This window comes from Triticum aestivum, chromosome 6D, assembly GCF_018294505.1.
Source record: "Triticum aestivum cultivar Chinese Spring chromosome 6D, IWGSC CS RefSeq v2.1, whole genome shotgun sequence".
Classification (NCBI taxonomy): domain Eukaryota; kingdom Viridiplantae; phylum Streptophyta; class Magnoliopsida; order Poales; family Poaceae; genus Triticum; species Triticum aestivum.
In genome coordinates, this window is record NC_057811.1 from 15,509,764 (window position 1) to 15,534,621 (window position 24,858).

At 45.4% G+C, this 24,858-nt stretch overlaps 1 protein-coding gene across 1 annotated transcript; it reads left to right on the forward strand.

Moving 5' to 3' along the window:
- Positions 1–20,924: 20,924 nt before the first annotated feature.
- Positions 20,925–23,332, forward strand: LOC123143108 (uncharacterized). The gene has a single exon (XM_044561919.1). It carries the CDS (start codon positions 21,029–21,031, stop codon positions 22,202–22,204), a length of 1,176 nt encoding a protein of 391 aa, XP_044417854.1. The 5' UTR covers positions 20,925–21,028; the 3' UTR covers positions 22,205–23,332.
- The last annotated feature ends 1,526 nt before the right edge of the window (positions 23,333–24,858 follow it).

A 24,858-nucleotide genomic window follows, 5' to 3' on the forward strand; every position in this document is an offset into this window, starting at 1 on the left:
AATATAAGTGATATGATATGGCCATCATCATCTTGTGCTTGTGATCTCCATCTCCGAAGCACCGTCATGATCACCATCGTCACCGGCGCGACACCTTGATCTCCATCGTAGCATCGTTGTCGTCTTGCCAACTTATGCTTCTACGACTATCGCTACCGCTTAGTGATAAAGTAAAGCATTACAGGGCGTTTGCATTGCATACAATAAAGCGACAACCATATGGCTCCTGCCAGTTGCCGATAACTCGGTTACAAAACATGATCATCTCATACAATAAAATATAACATCATGCCTTGACCATATCACATCACAACATGCCCTGCAAAAACAAGTTAGACGTCCTCTACTTTGTTGTTGCAAGTTTTACGTGGCTGCTACGGGCTGAGCAAGAACCGTTCTTACCTACGCATCAAAATCACAACGATAGTTCGTCAAGTTAGTGCTGTTTTAACCTTCTCAAGGACCGGGCGTAGCCACACTCGGTTTAACTAAAGTTGCAGAAACTGACACCCGCCAGCCACCCGTGTGCAAAGCACGTCGGTAGAACCAGTCTCGGTAAGCGTACGCGTAATGTCGGTCCGGGCCGCTTCATCCAACAATACCGTCGAACCAAAGTGTGACATGCTGGTAAGCAGTATGACTTGTATCGCCCACAACTCACTTGTGTTCTACTCGTGCAAATAACATCAACGCATAAAACCAGGCTCTGATACCACTGTTGGGGAACGTAGTAATTTCAAAAAAAATCGTACGCACACGCAAGATCATGGTGATGCATAGCAACGAGAGGGGAGAGTGTGTCCACGTACCCTCGTAGACCGAAAGTGGAAGCGTTAGCACAACACGGTTGATGTAGTCATACATCTTCACGATCCGACCGATCAAGTACCGAACGCACGGCACCTTCGAGTTCAGCACACGTTCAGCCCGATGACGTCCCTCGAACTCCGATCCAGGCGAGTGTTGAGGGAGACTTTCGTCAGCACGACTGCGTGGTGACGATGATGATGTTCTACCGACGCAGGGCTTCGCCTAAGCACCGCTACGATATTATCGAGGTGGACTATGGTGGAGGGGGGCACCGCACACGGCTAAAAGATCAATGATCAATTGTTGTGTCTCCAAGGGGTTCCCCCCTCCCCGTATATAAAGGAGTGGAGGAGGGGGAGGGCCGGCCCTCTCTATGGCGCACCCTAGGAGGAGTCCTACTCCCACCGGGAGTAGGATTCCCCCCCTTCCAAGTAGTAGGAGTAGGAGTCAAGGAAAGGGGAGAGAGAAGAGAAGGAAGGAGGGGCGCCGCCCCTCCCCCTAGTCCAATTCGGACTAAGCATTGGGGGGCGCGCAGCCTCCCCTCTCTCTTTCCCCTAAAGCCCAATAAGGCCCATATACTCCCCGGCGAATTCCCGTAACTCTCCCGTACTTCGAAAAATACCCGAATCACTCGGAACCTTTCCGATGTCCGAATATAGTCATCCAATATATCGATCTTTACGTCTCGACCATTTAGAGACTCCTCGTCATGTGCCCGATCTCATCCGGGACTCCGAACTACCTTCGGTACATCAAAACACATAAACTCATAATATAACCCTCATCGAACTTTAAGCGTGCGGACCCTACGGGTTCGAGAACTATGTAGACATGACCGAGACACGTCTCTGGTCAATAACCAATAACGGAACCTGGATGCTCATATTGGCTCCCACATATTCTATGAAGATCTTTATCGGTTAAACCGCATAACAACATACGTTGTTCCCTTTGTCATCGGTATGTTACTTGCCCGAGATTCGATCGTCGGCATCTCAATACCTAGTTCAATCTCGTTACCGGCAAGTCTCTTTACTCGTTCCGTAATACATCATCCCGCAACTAACTCATTAGTTGCAATACTTGCAAGGCTTATAGTGATGTGCATTACCGAGTGGGCCCAGAGATACATCTCCGACAATCGGAGTGACAAATCCTAATCTCGAAATACGCCAACCCAACAAGTACCTTCGGAGACACCTGTAGAGCACCTTTATAATCACCCAGTTACGTTGTGACGTTTGGTAGCACACAAAGTGTTCCTCCGGTAAACGGGAGTTGCATAATCTCATAGTCATAGGAACATGTATAAGTCATGAAGAAAGCAATAGCAGAATACTAAACGATCGTGTGCTAAGCTAACGGAATGGGTCAAGTCAATCACATCATTCTCCTAATGATGTGATCCCGTTAATCAAATGACAACTCATGTCTATGGCTAGGAAACATAACCATCTTTGATCAACGAGCTAGTCAAGTAGAGGCATACTAGTGACACTCTGTTTGTCTATGTATTCACACAAGTATTATGTTTCCGGTTAATACAATTCTAGCATGAATAATAAACATTTATCATGAAATAAGGAAATAAATAATAACTTTATTATTGCCTCTAGGGCATATTTCCTTCAGTTGTTCGTTCCAAAAATCACGCTCCCGAAGGTTTCATTCCGTTTGGACTCCGTTGATATTCTTTTTCTGCGAAACTCTGAAATAGGCAAAAAAACAGCAATTCTGGGCTGGGCCTCCGGTTAATAGGTTAGTCCCAAAAATAATATAAAAGTGAATAATAAAGCCCAATAATGTCCAAAACAGAAGATAATATAGCATGGAGCAATCAAAAATTATAGATACGTTGGAGACGTATCATTAACCTAGAGCCCAGTGCCAGTTTCTTTTTTTTTCCTTGTTTTTGAGTATCGCAGAAAAGGAAAACCAAACGGAGTCCAATTGACCTGAAACTCGACGGAACTTATTTTTGGACCAGAAGAAGGCCATGGAGTAAAAGAGTTGGGCCAGAAGAGTCCCGGGCTGCCCACGAGAGTGGGAGGTGCGCCCACCCCCCCGGGCGCACCCCCTACCTCGTGGACAGCCCGGAGATCCCCCTGACTTGTTCCCGACGCCAAAACCTCTTATATATACAGAAACCCCCAGAACATAACCTAGATAGGGAGTTCCGCCGCCACAAGCCTCTGTAGCCACCGAAAACCAATCTAGACCCGTTCTGGCACCCTGCCGGAGGGAGGATCCCTCACCGGTGGCCATCTTCATCATCCCGGCGCTCTCGATGACGAGGAGGGAGTAGTTCACCCTCGGGGCTGAGGGTATGTACCAGTAGCTATGTGTTTGATCTCTCTCTCTCTCTCGTGTTCTTGATTTGGCTCGATCTTGATGTACCGCGAGCTTTGCTACTATAGTTGGATCTTACGATGTTTCTCCCCCTCTACTCTCCTATAATGGATTGAGTTTTCCCTTTGAAGCTATCTTATCGGATTGAGTCTTTAAGGATTTGAGAACACTTGATGTATGTCTTGCATGTGCTTATCTGTGGTTACAATGGGATATTCACGTGATCTACTTGATGTATGTTTTGGTGATCAACTTGCGGGTTCAGTGACCTTGTGAACTTATGCATAGGGGTTGACACACGTTTTCGTCTTGACTCTCCGGTAGAAACTTTGGGGCACTCTTTGAATTACTTTGTGTTGGATTGAATAGATGAATCTGAGATTGTGTGATGCATATCGTATAATCATACCCACGGATACTTGAGGTGACATTGGAGTATCTAGGTGACATTAGGGTTTTGGTTGATTTGTGTCTTAAGGTGTTATTCTAGTACGACCTCTATGATAGATCGAACGGAAAGAATAGCTTCGTGTTATTTTACTACGGACTCTTGAATAGATCGATCAGAAAGGATAACTTTGAGGTGGTTCCGTACCCTACAATAATCTCTTCGCTTGTTCTCCGCTATTAGTGACTTTGGAGTGAATCTTTGTTGCATGTTGAGGGATAGTTATATGATCCAATTATGTTATTATTGTTGAGAGAACTTGCACTAGTGAAAGTATGAACCCTAGGCCTTGTTTCCTAGCATTGCAATACCGTTTGTGCTATCTTTTATCATTAGTTACCTTGCTGTTTTTATATTTTCAGATTACAAAAACCTATATCTACCATCCATATTGCACTTGTATCACCATCTCTTCGCCGAACTAGTGCACCTATACAATTTACCATTGTATTGAGTGTGTTGGGGACACAAGAGACTCTTTGTTATTTGGTTGCAGGGTTGTTTGAGAGAGACCATCTTCAACCTACGCCTCCCATGGATTGATAAACCTTAGGTCATCCACTTGAGGGAAATTTGCTACTGTCCTACAAACCTCTGCACTTGGAGGCCTAACAACGTCTACAAGAAGAAGGTTGCGTAGTAGACATCAAGAGCATCAAAGATCCCAAAACTAGAAAACATTGTGAATTTGCAAGGGTGCAAGAGGCAGCCCGAAAAGACATTGAAAGAGCATTCGGTGTTTTGCAATCTAGGTTTGCCATTGTCCGTGGACCTGCTCGTTTTTGGGATAAGAGAACGTTGAAAAATATCATGACATGTTGTGTTATCCTTCACAATATGATTCTTCAAGATGAGAGAGGAATGAACTTGGAATTCTTCTACGACAATGTGGGTAGCCGTGTCAAACCAGCTAGAGACCCTAACCGTATTAGAGCTTTTCTTCAGAAATACAAGGAGATTGAAAATGCAAACACACACTTTCAACTTCAGGAGGATCTCATTGAGCACCATTGGCAAAGGGCTGGACAGTGACTCATTTTTGTATTCATTTGTATTTGTATTCATCACGAGTTTTGTATTGCATTATTTAAGTTTGCTTCGGTGATTTGAATAATTATTTGTAATGTGGATGATTGTAGTATTATGTTGGATTCGAATAATTATTTAGTTTGCTTCTGTTTGTTGTATTATGTTGGATTTGATATTTGCGGGCCGATGAGATGCGGGATGCAGCGGCGCAAGAGCAGACACCGCAAAGCCGACCCGTAAAAAAGCATATTCCGCAAATATACTTTTATACGGGTCCGTTTGGGGGTCTGCATCTGCGGCCGTCCTTGCCGGCCCAGAAAGACCGTTTTCCGCGAACTGCAAACGCGTTTTGCGGGCCGGCGGGATGCGGGGTCTGCTAGAGTTGCTCTAACCGAGGCAACACTCCGCCAAGATACCAGAATACATTTTTTTCATGTAAGCAGTTGAACTACACAAACACTATCAGTTCGATGTAGTTAACAGAATATTAATCCCGATCATTGAACTAACGCCTGCTCCTTTATATTGGCAATCTTGTATTTTGGTTGTCAGATTGCCGCTGTTTGTGATCTGGTAACTGATTTCCATGGTGTTGCTTAATTCGTTCGTTGTATTTTCAGTTGTTTCCAGACAGGTTAGTCGGGAGTACATACTTATACAAATGAAAATACTGTTTTAATTGCTGCCACAGGAAAGTTGCTGCGTAAGTAATCGTCACAGGAGATTTGAAGAGCATAGTTTTTCTATTTGCAAGATCTTACGTAGATGTGGACCTGGAGATAGATATCTTTGGGCACGAACTTGGAGAGTGCCTTAACTTAAATACACATGATTTAGTGACCTTGGCGATCTTACTTTTCATCTGAATTTTAATTGGTGGTGTCAATATTTGAAGCTAGGCTCCGGCTTACTCAAACGGTAGCGAGGTTCGGTGATCCTTTACATACCATGCATATTTCTTAATTTGATGAAAGTTGTACACAAAAAATACGACACATTCTCTATATGTTATTAATGTCGATAATTTTATTGGTTCTGTGACTTGATTCCTATTTAGATTGCAGTCTCCTTGCATAGTAGGGCATAACATGGTTCCTAATGTTCAATTCTACTTAACTAACTGACATTTTTAGGACACTGCTGTTGATATTTTTCTAATGTAATGCCTAAGATGTACTTTCCTGAACTATTTTCGGACAATGGCTGTTGTTGATATATTTTTGGTTCTTAACCCCAAAATGATAGATATATACACTGTTCCAAGCTTTTACTAGGATATATGAGCTGTTGTTGATATCCCTGACAAGCTTTTGCTAATTTCAAGGTGAAATCAAGATTGTTACTATCTCTTAAGCTGCGTGTACCATTTTCCACATGTCTGTTTGTTGGGAAGCAGAAATGAACTCCTTCAAGCTTTGGATTAGTTGAGTTGGGAGCTGTATGTACCAGTTATGCCCGATGTGATCATCTCCAGTCCATACTTTAAAGTTTTGATTTGAATCCATGTGCTCCACCGCTGCGACGACCATCAGACCTCACTGGCAAATTGAGTTTCGCGCGTTATCGCTGGTGATGATTCGATTCTGATTGACGATGAGTAATTGGAATCGTGCCGATCAATGGTCATCCTGGAAGGCAATACAATCTACAAGTGGGTAATTGTGCTGTGAGCGATTGAAACTGTTGCCATTTGCATATTCTGTTGTGCTTCTGAGTCGCAGCATGTACATGTTCTGTTGCCATTGTAATTGAACATGGTTGAGAAATATACAACTATACATACATATACTGATCGAGAGATACAGGCAAGTTTTATTAAGACAAAACATTTCCAAATTCTACACGTGATGACAAACAAATTAACCGGCCAGCAAGGTGACTGAAACAGATGGATGTCTTGGGTGCACCCGCGCGGCTCTCTTGAAGGCAGACTCGACATCGGCGCTTATGTGTTGCCGGTTGTTGCCTGACACCCGCGCGGGACCAAGGTTGTTAGAGCCACACACGGATGTCCCTGAGGCAGGTCAGAAACTCCATGCCGACCGGCCACTAGTAGAAAACTGGGCTTTGGTCACAGGGCAATATTCACATTAGTCCCGGTTCAGTCACGAACCGGGACTAATGTGAGCATTGGTCCCAGTTCATGCGGCCAGGGGCCTGCCGGGCCTCGTGGGCGCATTGGTCCCGGTTCGTCCGGCCCCTTTGGTCCCGGTTGGTGGGACAAACCGGGACCAATGGGCCTCGCTCCTGGCCCACCATCATTGGTCCCGGTTGGTGGCTTAAACCGGGACCAGAGGCTCACCCTTTAGTCCCGGTTCATACCACAAACTGGGACTAAAGGGTTGGTCCTAGTAGCGGTCAGAGTTGGTGCCACCAACCGGGACTAAAGGGGGGCATGCGTACCGGTTCGTGGCACCAACCGGGACCAATGCCCCCCCTTTAGTCCCGGTTGGTGCCACGAACCGGGACCAATGAGTTGCCTATATATATCCAATCGCCATAGCAGAGCACTCCACAGTGCTCTGTTTTTTTTGGCCGGCGAGGGGAGGGCATTTGGGTGCTCTAGCTCACCTCCTATGCACATGAGGTGTTCGATGAAATGTCTGAGCCACACTAGTTAATCTTTCTCCTCTCGAAACTCGACCTCCGAGCTCCATTTTCCCCAAGATTTGTCTAGGTTTAGCGGTCCGTCCCGTCCCGTCCCCGTCTTCACCGCCGTCGATCGCCCGCGCCGATCTCGTCGCCAGCACCACCGTGGTGAGCCTCTTGTTCTTATCTTCTTTCTGAAAGAAAAAAAATCTTACTTTAGATAGATACTTGTCTAATTTTGTTACTTTTATTATTCCTTCTTATTACATAGTGCGATGGTTTTGGTATCCGCCCCCGTCGGCCCTCGTCCTGTCTATGATTCGGATGTGGTATATATTATCTTTTTATAACTATTTGGTTCATTTATTGTTTATGACAAATATGCCGACCAACGTGACATAGATTTTATTTATCTAGGAGGTGGTTGAACCGGAAATTCCAACCGACCCTATTGTCGAGAGGTTAAATTTAGTTGAAGAAGAAAACAATTACTTGAAGGAAAAAAAAATTGAGGAGGAGAAGATGATATTGGAGTTGCATGTTGCGGATGTCGTCGATGATCACAAGATCAAGATGGATGCAATGCGCTTGAAGATTAGAAAGATTAGAAAATATGCCATTCATACCGAGGCTTGGTATCATTATGTCGTTGGATCAATTGTTACCTTGGTTGCGATTATGATCGCATTTGTTTTCGCATTGAAATATTTTACATAGTTTCAATGTATGGTTTAATTAATTAGATGCTCTGGAGAGCTATATATATGTTGTTAGATGAGAACTATGTATGTACTTTGGTTTTAATGTGATGATGAACTTCTATTAATTTGGTCACTTAATTATCTATTCATGATGTTCTGTAATGGTTTTTGACACACTTAATTATATATAATGCACGCAGATGAACCGGCAATGGATGTACGGTGACAGACACACCTCCGAGTACATTAAGGGCGTGCATGATTTTGTCGAAGTGGCTGAGGCAAACAAGCAGAATGGTTTTATGTGTTGTACATGCCCTATATGTGGGAATACGAAGTCTTACTCTGACCGGAAAATCCTTCACACCCACCTGCTTTACAAGGGTTTCATGCCACACTATAATGTTTGGACGAGGCACGGAGAAATAGGGGTTATGATGGAAGACGGCGAAGAAGAAGAGGACGATGACAACTATGTGCCCCCTGAATACGGTGATGCTGCAACGGGGGAAGCTGCTGAAGATCAAGAGGAACCAGACGATGTGCCCAATGATGCTGCAAGGGGGAAGCTGCTGAAGATCAAGAGGAACCAGTGCCCGATGATGATGATCTCCGCCGGGTCATTGTCGATGCAAGGACGCAATGCGAAAGTCAAAAGGAGAAGCTGAAGTTCGATCGCATGTTAGAGGATCACAAAAAAGGGTTGTACCCCAATTGCGAAGATGGCAACACAAAGCTCGGTACCGTACTGGAATTGCTGCAGTGGAAGGCAGAGAATGCTGTGCCTGACAAAGGATTTGAGAAGCTATTGAAAATATTGAAGAAGAAGCTTCCAAAGGATAACGAATTGCCCGACAGTACATACGCAGCAAAGAAGGTCGTATGCCCTCTAGGATTGGAGGTGCAGAAGATACATGCATGCCCTAATGACTGCATCCTCTACCGCGGTGCGTACAAGGATCTGAACGCATGCCCGGTATGCGGTGCATTGCGGTATAAGATCAGACGAGATGACCCTGGTGATGTTGACGGCGAGCCCCCCAGGAAGAGGGTTCCTGCGAAGGTGATGTGGTATGCTCCTATAATACCACGGTTGAAACGTCTGTTCAGAAACGAAGAGCATGCCAAGTTGATGCGATGGCACAGTGAGGACCGTAAGAAAGACGGGAAGTTGAGAGCACCCGCTGACGGGTCGCAGTGGAGAAAAATCGAGAGAAAGTACTGGGCTGAGTTTGCAGCTGACCCAAGGAACGTATGGTTTGGTTTAAGCGCGGATGGCATTAATCCTTTCGGGGAGCAGAGCAGCAATCACAACACCTGGCCCGTGACTCTATGTATGTATAACCTTCCTCCTTGGATGTGCATGAAGCGGAAGTTCATTATGATGCCAGTTCTCATCCAAGGCCCTAAGCAACCCGGCAACGACATTGATGTGTACCTAAGGCCATTAGTTGAAGAACTTTTACAGCTGTGGAATGGAAACGGTGTACGTACGTGGGATGAGCACAAACAGGAGGAATTTAACCTGCACGCGTTGCTGTTTGTAACCATCAACGATTGGCCCGCTCTCAGTAACCTTTCAGGACAGACAAACAAGGATACCACGCATGCACGCACTGTTTAGATGACACTGAAAGTATATACCTGGACAAATGCAGGAAGAATGTGTACCTGGGCCATCGTCGATTTCTTCCGACCAACCATCAATGTCGAAAGAAAGGCAAGCATTTCAAAGGCGAGGCAGATCACCGGAAGAAGCCCGCCATGCGTACCGGTGATCACGTACTTGCTATGGTCAATGATTTACACGTAATCTTTGGAAAGGGTCCCGGCGGACTAGCTGTTCCGAATGACGCTGAGGGACACGCACCCATGTGGAAGAAGAAATCTATATTTTGGGACCTACCCTACTGGAAAGAGCTAGAGGTCCGCTCTTCAATCGACGTGATGCACGTGACGAAGAACCTTTGCGTGAACCTGCTAGGCTTCTTGGGCGTGTATGGGAAGACAAAAGATACACCTGAGGCACGGGAGGACCTGCAACGTTTGCACGAAAAAGACGGCATGCCTCCGAAGCAGTATGAAGGTCCTGCCAGCTACGCTCTTACGAAAGAAGAGAAAGAAATCTTCTTTGAATGCCTGCTCAGTATGAAGGTCCCGACTGGCTTCTCGTCGAATATAAAGGGAATAATAAATATGCCAGAGAAAAAGTTCCAGAACCTAAAGTCTCATGACTGCCACGTGATTATGACGCAACTGCTTCCGGTTGCATTGAGGGGGCTTCTACCGGAAAACGTCCGATTAGCCATTGTGAAGCTATGTGCATTCCTCAATGCAATCTCTCAGAAGGTGATCGATCCAGAAATCATACCAAGGCTAAGGAGTGATGTGGCGCAATGTCTTGTCAGTTTCGAGCTGGTGTTCCCACCATCCTTCTTCAATATCATGACGCACGTCCTAGTTCATCTAGTCGACGAGATTGTCATTCTGGGGCCCGTATTTCTACACAATATGTTCCCCTTTGAGAGGTTCATGGGAGTCCTAAAGAAATATGTCCGTAACCGCGCTAGGCCAGAAGGAAGCATCTCCATGGGCCATCAAACAGAGGATGTCATTGGGTTTTGTGTTGACTTCATTCCTGGCCTTAAGAAGATAGGTCTCCCTAAATCGCGGTATGAGGGGAGACTGACTGGAAAAGGCACGCTTGGAGGGGACTCAATAATATGCAGGGACGGATATTCTTGGTCTCAAGCACACTACACAGTTCTACAGAACTCTACCTTGGTGACCCCGTATGTCGATGAACACAAGAACAGTCTGCGCTCCAAACACCCGGAGCAGTGTGACGACTGGATTACATGTGAACACATCAGGACTTTCAGCAGTTGGTTGGAAACACGTCTCAGAGGTGACACCACTGTTTGTGATGAGTTGTACTCGTTGTCCAGGGGACCATCTTCGACTGTATTGACTTACAAAGGATACGAGATAAATGGGAATACATTTTACACGATCGCCCAAGATCAAAAGAGCACCAACCAAAACAGCGGTGTCCGCTTTGATGCAGCAACCGAGAGGGGAAAGGACACATATTATGGTTACATAATGGACATATGGGAACTTGACTACGGACATGATTTTAAGGTCCCTTTGTTTAAGTGCAAATGGGTCAATCTGTCAGGAGGCGGGGTACAGGTAGACCCACAGTACGGAATGACAACAGTGGATCTGAACAATCTTGGGTACACTGACGAACCGTTCGTCCTAGCCAATGATGTGGCACAGGTTATCTATGTGAAGGACATGTCTACCAGACCGAGAAAAAGAAAAGATAAGGAAGCGAATACATCATACGATGAGCCAAAGCGCCACATAGTTCTTTCAGGAAAAAGGGACATTGTGGGAGTGGAGGGCAAGACAGACATGTCTGAAGATTATGAAAAGTTTCATGAAATTCCTCCCTTCAAAGTCAAGGCTGACCCAAGCATCCTGATAAACGATGAAGATTATCCATGGTTACGGCGCAATAAGCAAATGACACAAGCGAAGAAAAAGTGAAGACTTTCTCCCGCAACTATTATGATGATACCATGCCAACTTTGTAACAGACGAGTATGATACCATTGTCCGTTTTGTACACGAAGTGCATCTAGTTTTTGCCGTAACCCTCTCAACTTTCTTGCACATGCTATGTGGATGAAATGATGATACCATGCCAACTTTCAACCTTTTCAGAGTTCATTTGAAATGCTTTTCAATTTTAGGGTCTTATAGCTCAAAATAATTAGTAAATGCATGAAAAATAACAAATGAAGTCAGAAAGGGTTGAAAATTGATGATGTGGCTTTGAATGGTGCATTTTGAACACACAAAAAGTCAGGAGTTCAAATAAGTTTTAAAAAATGAAATCCCTTTGTAACAGACGAGTTTCCGTATGAAATCCTGATACTTCGAAAGAGATTGTCCGTTTTGTACACGAAGTGCATCCAGTTTTTGCCGTAACCCTCTCAACTTTCTTGCACATGCTATGTGGATGAAATGATGATACCATGCCAACTTTCAACCTTTTCAGAGTTCATTTGAAATGCTTTTCAATTTTAGGGTCTTATAGCTCAAAATAATCAGTAAATGCATGAAAAATGGTGCATGAAAAATAACAAATAAAATAAATAAGTAATTAGAAACAAAATAATATAAACTTTAATAAAATATATAAGTAGAAACAAAATAAAATAAACTTTAATAACATAAATAAAATTTATGAAACTAAAATTATCAAAGTATTTTCTGTTTAAAACATTATAAGCAACCTCTAGTATTATTGAAAATAAAATTATATAAAATTGATGCAACTAAAATTATCGAAGTATTTTCTGTTCAAAATCTTTGAAAGCAAAAATAATTTTCATAAAGAACTTTTTTTGTTAGAAACTTTAATAGCAAAAAGAATTATCATAAAGTAAAATAAATAAGTAATTAGAAACAAAATAAAATAAAATAAATAAGTTTTTTGTTGTAAGTAGAAACAAAACAAAATAAATAAAGAAAAAAAGAAAACAAAAAACAGGCAAAAAATAAAAATTATGCCACCTACTGGGCCACCACGGCCTGAATACGACTAGAAACCCATCCATGGGCCAGGATTTACGCCCGCAGAAGGCCCAGTAGGCCCACAGGCATGTACAGAGAGGTTAGGCCCGTAAGCCTGCTTTAGAGAGGAGCTCGACAGCTCAGGCACACCGCACCTTATAAACAGGTGCGGCTCTCTCTCAGCTAGCGAGGTGGGACTAAACTCCCACCACCACGCCGCTGTGCAAGGCCATTGGTCCCGGTTGGTGGCACGAACCGGGACCAATGCCCCCCCTTTGGTCCCGGTTGGTGGCACGAACCGGGACCAATGCCCCCCTTTGGTCCCGGTTCGTGGCACCAACCGGGACCAATGCCCCCACTTTAGTCCCGGTTGGTGCCACCAACCGGGACCAAAGGCCGCCGCTTCCCGCCCTTTGGGCTGCTGAAAAGAGGCCTTTGGTCCCGGTTGGTGGCACCAACCGGGAATAAAGGGGCATTAGTCCCGGTTGGTGCCACGAACCGAGACTAATGCTTGGACTATATAACAAACACTTGTGAAAATTTTCAGTTTTCATCGCCAGTTGCCTCCCCCCCCCCCGCCGTCAGGCTGCTCCACCTCGCCGTCTACGCCGCCGCCAACGCCGTCGCCTCCCCGAGCCCGCGCCGTCCTCGTCGCCGGCATCCCTGAGCCCGCCGTCCTCGTCGTCCCCGTCGCCGCGTGCCTCCCCGAGCCCACCCCTCCACGTCCCTGTCGCCGCCTGCCGTCCCGAGACCGCCGTCCCCGTCACCGCGTGCCGCCCCGAGCCCGCCGTCCTCGTCGCCGGACTCCTGCCATCGCCGCCCCCTCGAAGTGAGCCCCCCCTTTCCCATGGTCCCGATCGAGCGCCGCTCTTGCGCCCGAGTGCCCCTTGCTCTCTGCCGCCCCTGCTCCATGGTCGCCGCCGGCCCCGACGCATTGAAGAGCAGAAGGAGAGGAGAGGAGAGGAGAAGGAGTGGAGCAGCAGCAAGACGCCGTCCAATTTTCTGAAATTTCTGATTTTTTTACAGATATGAACAGTGCATATAGAGGGTGTTTGATCAAATGCTAGATGGCTTTGGGCATTTTTAGAATTTATGATATTTTTTGTGGTGAGGTACTGATGCAAGACAAAGGTGATGGCAAAATTTCAGAATTTTTGGAATGGTTTAGAATAGGTTTTCAGCATGGAATTTGAATCTCGTTCAAATTTCATTTGAATGAAATTTGAAAATTTTGAACTATGGATCAGAAGGTTTTTGGTGAAATGGAGTGTGGGTACTGTCATGAAGTTGGAGTAATTTTTGTGGTTGTAAAAGAGTTAGGAAAATTTAGAATGTGCTAAATATGTCAAAAAATGTTTTTTTGTTCATATACAGAAAGTTTTTATATATGACTATGGATATATGAGCAATGATGATCCATGGATGTATGCATTGATATATATGAGAAACGATGTTCATAGAATATTTACCAAGTATATATGTATTTTTGTTCATAGCATTTTTTTCCATTTATATATGTATGTGGCTATAGATGGATATATATGAGAAATGATGATCCATGGAAAAGTTTTATATATGCAAAAGTTACATTTTTAGAAAAGTTTTATATATCTAGCTAGGAAAGGAAGAAGAAGAAAAAGAAGGAGAGGAAAAAGGAAAATAAGAAGAGGAAGAAAGGAGAAGAAGAGGAGAGGAAGAAGAGGAGAAATAAATAAGAAGAGGAAAAAAGAAGAAAAAGAAGAGGAGAAGAAGAAAGGAATAGAAGAGAAGAAGAAAAAATAGAAAAAATTCTATTTTTTCTTCTTCTCTCCTCTATTCCTTTCTTCTTCTCCTCTTTTTTTCTTCTTTTTTTCTTCGATCTTCTCCTCTATTCCTTTCTTCTTCTCCTCTTTTTATTTCTTCTTCGTTTTCTTATGTTTTATCGGGTCTGTCGTCGTCGATATACCCCTCTCCCGATAACTTCAACACGAGGGGGGGTCGATATACCCCCTCCCCGATAATATTATTTTCCCATGTACGTATGTCGTCGTTGTCGATATAACCCCCTCCCGATAACTTCAACACGTGGGGGGGGTCGATATACCCCCTCCCCGATAACATTATTTTCCCATGTATGTATGTCGTCGTTGTCGATATATATAACTCCCTCCCAGATAACTTCGACATGATGGACGGTCGATATTTATACCCCCTCTCGACCGTGATAACTTATACCACGGGAGCACCCCCCGGCCCTCTCGCTCGACCAAAACTCTCGAGGACACCCAAACCCTAGAAAAAAACGATGTCGGTCTCCTACCCCCTCCCGCCGCGCCCCTACCCTTGAAGCGTTGCCGAGGCCACCCCAAACCCGGAATAAGCTAGGTCTACGTTTGCACTAATATATCCACCTGCTGTCATGTTTGTGTAATAATTGCCATGTTGTAATATTTGCAGAAACAATGGAGCACGGACGAGACGAGCAAGCAGAAGAGGTGTTGGGGGACATAATCTTAGCCGGAGGTGATATCTTGTCGTATCTTAACGACAATGATGGTCTGGAAGAACAGGGTGAAGAAGCAGGCTACGGTGATCGAAGAGTGGAGGAGGAAAGACATGATTATGATGGCTCCGGTGACCCAATGCTGGTGCAAGAAGGAGCCCGTGGTGACGGCTCCGGTGACCGAACAGAGTCCGGCCAGGTAAATATATTAGTTAAGCCTGTGCTGACTAGCTAATTGATGCATTCATTGTTTTGGTATGTACACATATTAATTAACACTCGTCTTTCTTCTTTTTCTAGCCCTCCGGATCGAGCACAACTTCGGTAAAGAGACGAGGCCCGAAGAGAAAGTTGCGCTCGGATGAAAGGTTTGAGATCACAGCAATCGCGCGCGACGGCCAACCGATTGAACCCATCCGGACAAAGGATGCATTTGCTGCTCAGTGCGGGGTTCTAGTTAGGGACAAGATCCCGATCAGCATCCACCAATGGTATAAGCCTAAGAAGGAAGACCCTGAGGTGTCTTATGTCAATGATATGCAGAAAGATGATCTTTGGACTGAGCTGAAGGCAAATTTCACCCTACCGCCAGAGGAGGATCCGGAGAAGCCAGTTAAAGAGCAATTAATCAAGTCTCATGCTCTTAAGAAGATGGCAGACCTATTCAGGAGGTGGAAGAATGAGCTGAAAACGTTTGTCGACAAAGAAGAGACACCAGAATTCATCGGCCGGTATGAGAAGATCAGAGATCACTGGCCCGCATTTGTGGCCCACAAGACATCGGAAAAGAGTAAGAAGATGTCAGCGACAAACAAGAAGAATGCTGCGAAGAAGAAGCTTCACCATCGCACGGGGTCAGGTGGCTACCTCAAAGCCCGGCCTAAGTGGGCCAAGGCTGAGAATGATCTGCTTGAAAAAGGGATCGAACCACAGACAATGAACTGGACAGACCGTTGCCGGACTTGGTTCTTCGGGGCTGGCGGAACCTTGGACCCTGTATCAGGGAGGTGCGTTTGGACGAACGAGCTTTTGAGAATACCAGTCAAGAAGATTCAGCAATATATCGATGCAGCGCAGGAAGGGACGTTCGTTCCAGACAGAGAGAACGACGAGCTCACAATGGCCCTCGGGAATCCTGAGCACCCTGGACGGACACGAGGCATGCCAGGCTCCGTTCCGTGGAAGGCTGGTTTTCCGGACGCAGGCGGTTACAAAAGCCAGGAGAGGAGGAAAAAATGGAGCAGACCCAAATTCAGAAGCTGCACGAAAGGGTTCAAGTGCTAGAGGAACGAGACGGCAATCGACATGCCGAAACTACCCCCGAAGCTACCCCGCCAACTCAGCGGAGAAGCAGCGTGGCTTCCACCGAGCTGCTTCAGCCGGAGCATGTCTTGACGGCTCCTGCTAGCTACCCCGTGGATGCTATCACGGAGTCTTAACATTGCCACCTTATGGCGGAATGGCAGAACTTCAAAGTCAAGGCGGCTGTTGGCTCTGTTTTACCTCCTAAACCCGGCGCAACCTACCACTGCCGGCCGATTCCAGAAGGATATGCTAGGGTGATGCTGGATGAAATAACGGAGGGATTTGAGGACCTCCAGCTTGACCACCCTACCGGTGAAGGGGAGACTCGGCTGGGTTTAGCTCTGAAGACTCCGTGCCTATGGCGGAAGGAGCTCATTAACCTTCCGAACTGGACGCCTCCGGCGAGTAAGGGCACTCCGCTGCCGCCTCCTCCTCCGGCGAGTGATCAGGGCACTCAGCCTCCTTCTCCGGCGCGTGGCGGCACTCCGCCTCCTCCCCTCTCCGGCGAGTGATCAGGGCACTCAGCCTCCTTCTCCGGCGCGTGGCGGCACTCCGCCTCCTTCTCCGCCTGCGCCGGCGTGCCAGAGCAGCCAGCCTCCTCCTTCTCCGCCTCGTCAGCAAGGGCGGAAGAGACCCGCCGCCGCTCCGGCTGCTCCGGCGCGTCGTAGTCCTTCTCCTCCGCCTCGTAAGCAAGGAAAGAAGACAGCCGCAGCCGCTCCGTCTGCTCTGCCGGCGTCTAGCAGTACAGCTGCCAGAGGCGGGAGGCAATACAGATTCGGTCCTTCTCTGAAGACTCCAGAGAAGTTACCATACGAGAGGACCGAGGAGGAGAACGCGAAGATCGTGCGAGCCGAAGTGAAGAACTTCTTTGAAGGGGTGAAAGCAAAGAAACATCCACCTCCGGAGGAGAAGGTAGATCCGGTGAAAGCGAAGCGCACTCTGGATGCCCTGACAAAACCACCAAAGTCTCCGCCGAAAGGCAACTATGAGCGCATTATTGCAAAGACATTTGTCGAAGCGGAGCGGTCGGGAAGTACTGTCAGTGATCAAAGGTTAAAAGAACGACGAGCTGGGAAAAAAATTGCCCAGCTCGGCGAACAAGCGAACCAATCGTGCCCCCCGCTCAAGGTGTCTAAAGACATCGTCGCTAATGATCCGAGGATGGTGGCCGGTTATAGCAATCTTGGAGATTACCTGCCCGACGATGTACATTATGAAATCATGGAGGTGGACGAACACAAATACCATTACGGGAAGCCTCTCGTCAAAGATGAAAGATCTCTAACAACGATGATGCGAAGATTACATGATTGGTACATGAAAACCTGCAGAGAGTCTGATGGGATGAATACTTTGACGCTGAGAGTTAAACCGGAGCATGACCTCGTTGGAATTGAACTGCTGAATGTTCCATTTGAGGAGTTCTTCCAGTTTTTCAATCAAAAGGCCCTCGATAAATCAACGATCACTTGCTACTGTCTGTAAGTAGTACTACTTCTGTCATTAAGTCTCTCTATATAGGTCAGCTCTTTCATTGCATGTATTTATAATTATCCTCACTATATTATGCAGATTGAAGATCGCCGAATTGAAGAAAAGACAAATCGGTGATATTGGGTTCATTAACACAAATCTCATAGATGCATATACGGTTGAAAAACATGCCAAAGAAGCCGAGGCCAACTTGCTACGATCGTTGGTATTAAATCAAAACAAAGATATAATACTCTTTCCTTACAACTTCAAGTGAGTGTTACTGTCTTGTGCATATTCGGTTTCCCTTATTAGTCCAGGTTATGGTAATGTAATTGATGACTTATGCATGCATGCGCAGCTTCCACTATATTCTCCTAGAGATTAAGCTTGAGCAGGGAGTAGTAACCGTCTTAGACTCGAGACGAAAAGATCCCCAGGACTATGCGGACATGACTCAAATGCTCGAGAAGTAAGTTAAATCGATCATTATCCACCATATCAGCAACTTTGTTCATTTCCTGATATCAAGTAATTGTTTTCTTTGTCTGGCAGGGTTTGGAGAAAATTCACCACAAAAGCTCCGGGACTGCCGAAGAAGCTGCAATTTAGACACCCGAAAGTAAGTACTATAGTAGCATGTTCCGCACATCTCCTAGTGATTCAAGCGCTAGTTTCATCAATACCATTTAGCATGCTTGCTTATCAGTTAGATTGACCTCTATTTCTTGTAAAGTGGTTGTGGCAGGAACAAGGGAATGATTTCTGTGGATACTACGTTTGCGAGTCTATCCGCCACACGACCTGTGAGCGGGGCTACTCTGACGAACAATATGAAGTGCGTAAGCAATAATATTCACAATTTTATTTTATTACCATCATTTGTGTCGAGTTTCATTTATTCATATATATATGTATTGACCCCCTTCTTCAAATTAGATGTTTCGGATGCGGGATGAACTCCTAGCAGAAGATCGTATGCGAGCAATTCAAGAGGAATTGGCGGCATTCTTCCTTGACCACGTGATCGCTGAAAACGGAGAATACTATGTGGACCCTGTGTTCTTACAATTTAATTAGGAGATTATATTGTAAGAGATAATTATTGTATATATGTAGCCGGTAGTGTCAGATAGATATACGAGAACTTGTTGTTCGACCAATCTCTCGGAGAAGGAGAGGTGGTCGATATCACTTCTCTCTGTATGCATATGTTCATGACGATCTTCTGTTTCCTTCATTTGCTTACTAGCTAGCGTGTCTAGTCCTCTCCATACGTATATAGTACGTAGCGTCGACCAAGCACGGAGATAAGAGAGGACACTTCTCTCTATTAATTAGCTAGCTAACACAATATATGAAACACCTAAATTAACCCCCCAAAACCCCCCAACCCCCCCCCCCTTTCAAAAAAAACAAAAACCCCAGCCCCTGAAATGCTGACGCGTGGATGCCTATTGGTCCCGGTTGGTGACACCAACCGGGACAAAAGGCCCTGCCTATTGGTCCCGGTTGGTGGCACCAACCGGGACCAAAGGCCCCCCTGCCTGGGCTGGCAGCAGCGGCCACGTGGAGGACCTTCTGTCCCGGTTCGTGTAAGAACCGGGACTAAAGGGTTAGGGCTTTAGTAACGACCCTTTAGTCCCGGTTCGAAAACCGGAAAAAAAGGCCCTTACCAACCGGGGTAAAAGCCCCTTTTTCTACTAGTGGGCATAGAACCTCTCCACTCTTTCCAGCCGAATCGCAGAATGAGCGTTTGTAGCATGGGCATACCTCCTGCTTCAAAGCTCAGGTACGCGGTGACATCTTCAGACCGGATCGCAAAGTTCTCCAGAACCGGGATTAACCGCGTGCCGACCACGACCTTCGACACGTGGAACCATGCATGGACGAGGGACAAAAGCTCTCTAAGAACACAAACCTCTTCACTCGACATGTGCAAGACGTGAAGAGAGAGGACCCGTAGGCAATGTAGTTCACCAATCCATTTCGGAACTCTACCGAACTCCCACGTTGCCAGATCGAGTACCTCGAGACGTGGAGGACGATCAGCTAATGACTTCAGCTTGCCTGTCATAACCATCCCATTCATGATGGCATATCAGGGAGAGTTGCCTTAGGCCTCTGAGCATTCCCCCCTAGCTTTTTGCGGATGGATATGTTCAATGGTGTAACTATTATTTGTATTAGTAAAGTGCACCATATGGCATTTTCCTTTTAAAAAGTCAATATGGGCGCAAACAAACTCATTAATTCAGGAGAGCTTTTTTAGAACCATTCAAGATAGTTATAAGGCTCGCCAAATCCTATTTGCCCCAAATAGAGGCAAAACGGTATACCACATACAGCTCTCACTAGATCTAAGTGGGTTGCGGCCCAATATCTCTCCTCCCACCGGTTTTTGGGCTGGGTTTTCCGTGGGTTTTTTTTCATCATTTTTTGTTCGGTTTTGTTGGGTTTTTGGTTTTTACTTTCAATTTGTTTTTCCTTTTTTAAAATATTTATATGTTTTTCAATTTCCTGATTTTTTTGGAAATCACAAACAGTTTCAAAATCATGAGCTTATTTTTATTTTTATTAACAATTTCAAATCTGCAAGTTTTTTCAAATTCACGAACAGATTTTAAGTCCATGAGCATTTAAAAATTCATAGAATTTATACAAATTCGTGAACATTTTTATAAATTTTGTTTTTTGTTCAAATTAGTGAACATTTTCTAAATTAGCGAACTTCGTGAACTTTTACAAAATTCACAAAGATTTTCTCCAATTCATGAACTTTTTCAAAATTCACGAACTGTTTTTCATGTTGGTGATCTTTTTCCAAACTCGTGACTTTTTTAATTCCCCCCTTTTTTTTAGAGAGCCACGGTGTCTGTATATGACTTTTTAAAAACATTTATCTTAACACTTACAACTAGTGCTTTTGTTAACAGTGAGCAGCGAAGTGCACGAGCGCAGCCGAGCAACAAGCGGGCGAGTGCAGCTGAGCAGCCTAATGGCTGGCCTAAGTGTCACTCGCGTGCAAGCGTTTTCCATTAGGGCTCCTGAAGGCGCTAAATAGGAGCTCTGAAGTGGGATTATCCATACTCGGTAAAGAATAAAAAGGTAATTGAAGACATGGAGCTCCTCAAGGCCCAAAGTTGACGACAAAAGATTCCAACAACCCAGCCCAGTGCCCATCCGCATCGCCCACATTTTCCCCTTCGTAGTATCTCCATCGCCACCGCCGCCGCCGCCGCCGCCGCCGGCATGCTCCGCCTGCGAGAATCCATCGTTTCCCATCTCCTCTCTTCACCCTCCGCCCCTGCCACATCCCCACTCCGCCGCCTCCTCTCCGCTGCCGCGGCCGCCATTTCTCCGAACCCCGCTGGATTCGCCGTCGAGGAGTACCTCATCGACACCTGCGGCCTCACCCGGCCCCAGGCGCTCAAGGCCTCCACCAAGCTCTCCCACCTCAAGTCCCCTGCCAACCCCAACGCCGTCCTCGCCTTCCTCTCCGGCCTCGGCCTCTCCGGCGCCGATGCCGCCGCCGTCGTCGCCAAAGACCCGCTTTTCCTCTGCGCCGGCGTGGAGAGAACCCTGGTCCCCGTCGTCGACGGGCTCGCCGGCCTCCGCCTGTCGCGCCCTGACATCGCCCGCCTCCTCTCGCTCGTCCGCAGCAACTTCCGCTGCAGATCCATCATCTCCAAGGTGCAGTACTGCCTGCCCCTCTTCGGCTCCTTGGACAACCTCCTCCGCGCGGTCCGGCGCTCATCCTACCTTCTCTCGTCGGACCTGGACAAGGTGATCAACCCCAATGTCGTGTTCCTGCGGGAGTGCGGGCTAGGCGATTGCGACATTGCCAAGCTGTGTTACCGTGTGCCGAGGATCCTGACAACCAACCCGGAGCACGTCCGGGCGATGGCGGCGTGCGCCGAAAGATTAGGGGTTCCCAGGGGCTCCGGTATGTTCAGGGAAGCGCTGCATGCTGTCGCATTCTTCAGTGAGGAGAAGATTGCTGACAAAGTGGATTATCTGAAGAAGACGATCAGGTGGTCTGATACCGAGGTGGCCATTGCTCTGTCCAAGGCTCCAGTGTTGCTGAGGAAGTCCAAAGACCTGCTTAGGCGCAGGTCTGAGTTCTTGCTATCTGAACTCGGGTTGGAACCGGCCTACATTGCTCATCGGCCGGTGATACTCTATTATAGCCTGGAGGGCCGGCTCAGGCCTCGACACTATGTGTTAAAGTTTCTCAAGGAAACTGGATTGGCCGATCGCGACTGGAGCTTCTATAATGTGGTCACGAGGACCGAGAAGGATTTCGTGGACAAGTACATATGCCCTCACAAGGAAGCTGCGCCACACCTTGCCGAAGACTATGCAACCGCTTGCAAAGGGCAGGTGCCAACTAACTTCAGATTTTTACTTCAACCAAAAGTGGGCTGAGGAAATTGGCTACTATGTATTGCGCAGCAAAGTTTTCACTCGGCATAGTAAGTTGGTAGTTCCTGTTTTGGTGTTCTTTGCCAAACTAGATGTTTTTTTTTAATTTTCTGTAGTATGCCTGTTACATGCCGGTTTGGTCATTGCTAAATGCTAACTCCTATGAAACTGATAATTTAATTACTGAACCGTGATATGTTGATGTTGTCATCCCTTACAGAAGATCTTTGTGTTTTCCTGATAATTTTATTCCTGAAGCCTACAGTCTAATTATATATTTTCCTAAATCATGGTTGAGCGAAATATGTGTTGCTAGTTCCATTCTATCATGTGTTCAGATTTTAAGAGTGATCTGGGAAGTAGGATTTGCCGGCACCTATCATGTCCACCTTCAGATACGTGGACATGGACCAATGCAGCCTGCCAAGATGGTGCTCTGTGAGATCAAACTTCTTCCACCAAGAAGGGCATTTGGCCTCAAACTCTGCTCGCTTTTTTTTTTTTGAGAATTACTCCTCAATTTATCTGATAGGCATCCTTTTGTTAGTAAGAAATCGATCTATTTTAATGTGATTTAGATATGCTTCTTAGAGTCATTGGTTGATTTTGTTACTGAAATCTGCACTTACTTCTCTTTGTGTCATTGCTTCATTCCATCCAGTAGTTTGTAAACCACTGGAACAATATCATGAAAATATTTTTGTGTTCTGGAAAGTGGAGTTTGCCGGCATTCCTCCTTCAGATACGTGGGCATGAACCAACGCAGCCTGCCAAGATGGTGCTCAGTGAGATCAAACTCCTTACACACAAGAGCATGTGGCATAAACTCTGCTTGCTCTTATTCTTTTTTGAGAATTACTCCTCAATTTATCTGCTAGATATTCTTTTGTTAGTAAGAAACCCATCTATTTTAATGCGATTTAGATATGCTTCTTCTGGTCATTGGTTGATTTCGTTACTGAAATCTGTACATGCTTTCTTTGTATCATTGCTTCATGTCATTAATTCAATTCATGCCTTACAGTTAGTTGTTCATAGCTGCAGAACTGTAGGGAGTTCCATCCAATGGTTTGTAAACTACTGGAACAGTATCATGTGAAAAAATTAGTTTCCTGGTTCTATTTTGCCTCTCCTTTATGTGGTCCTATTTTTTCTTGTTTACGGATTCTTTGTTAGTGCTCCTTCGCATTGCAATCTTGTGCGTCAGATTGCTGCTGTTTGTGATCTGGTAACTGATTCCCATCATGTTGCTTAATTTGCCCTGGTATTTTTTGTTGTTTCCATACAGGTTAGTTGGGAGTACATACTTATACAAATGAAAATACCTTTTAAATTTGCTTCCATGGGAAAGTCATTGCTGAAGTAATCGTCACAAGAGATTTGAAGATCATAGTTTTTTTATTTGCAAGATCTTGCTTAGATGTGGACCTGGAGATAGATATCCTTGGGCATGAACTTCGAGAGTGCCTTAACTTAATACACAGGATTTAGTGAGTTCAATGATCTTACTTTTCATCTCAATTTTAATCGGCGGTGTCGATATTTGAAGATAGGCTTGAGCGTAATCAAATGGTAGTGGGGCTCGGTGATCCTTTATATACCATGCATATTTCTCAATTTGGTGCAACTCGTACACAAAAATATGACACATTCTCTATAAGTTATTAATAGTGATTTTTTGGGGGGTTCCGTGACTTGATTCCTATTTAGATTCCAGCCTCCTTGCATGCTAGAGCAATAACACGGTTTCTGATGTTCAATTCGAACTTCCTGAATTTTTAGGACACTATTGTCCATATTGTTCAACTGTAATGCCTAAGATGCACTGTCTTGAAGTTGCGTGGTCAATGGCTGCTGTTGATATATTTTTATTGCTTAATAACCCCAGAATGTAGATACGCTGTTCTGATTTTTTTATAATTTCAGCTGCTGTTTATATCCCTGAGATCGTTACCTGCTCATAAGCTGCAGGCACTGATTGCCATCTTCATACTGGATCTGTTGAGTTGGGAGCTATGTACCAGTTATGTCTGATTAACCATGTGTTCTGCTGTAATCATCCAATATTTTTGCTCGGCTACCTTGCCTTAGGTTTCCACTGCAGCAGCGACCATCAGACCTCGCTGGCAGGGAATTTCCATGCGTTATGGTTTTGGTCCCGAAAGTTTCTTAAATTGTTGCTACTTTGACACTGTCTGTTTCATGCATTGCTATTCTGAACTTTATTATGATGTCAGTTCAATATTCTATTTGTAAATGTGATGCTGTTTCTGACCATGGCCAAAGCATCTAGTCTGTGTTAATTTGCTAAGGAGGTGTAGTATATTCAAGGGTGCAGTATATTCAGGGGTGCTACAAAGTTCCAAACTTAAATGCAACAACACCCAGCATCAAAACATTCAGTACTTCAACAAATTCAGCTTAATTAGTGTCGCACACACATTTATAAACTCTTACACAGACCGAGGTATGCAGTATCCATTGATAAACAAAACTCCAGAAACTAAATAAACAGGGGAAATAATGTAGTGATAATAAATACAGAAGCGAAATGATACTGATGAAAAAAAGAATTAAGTCAGAAATCAATCAAGTTACAAACTGCATTGTAACGGAAGGTTGTCTTGGGTGCAGCAGGGCGGCTGCGCTCTTGAAGG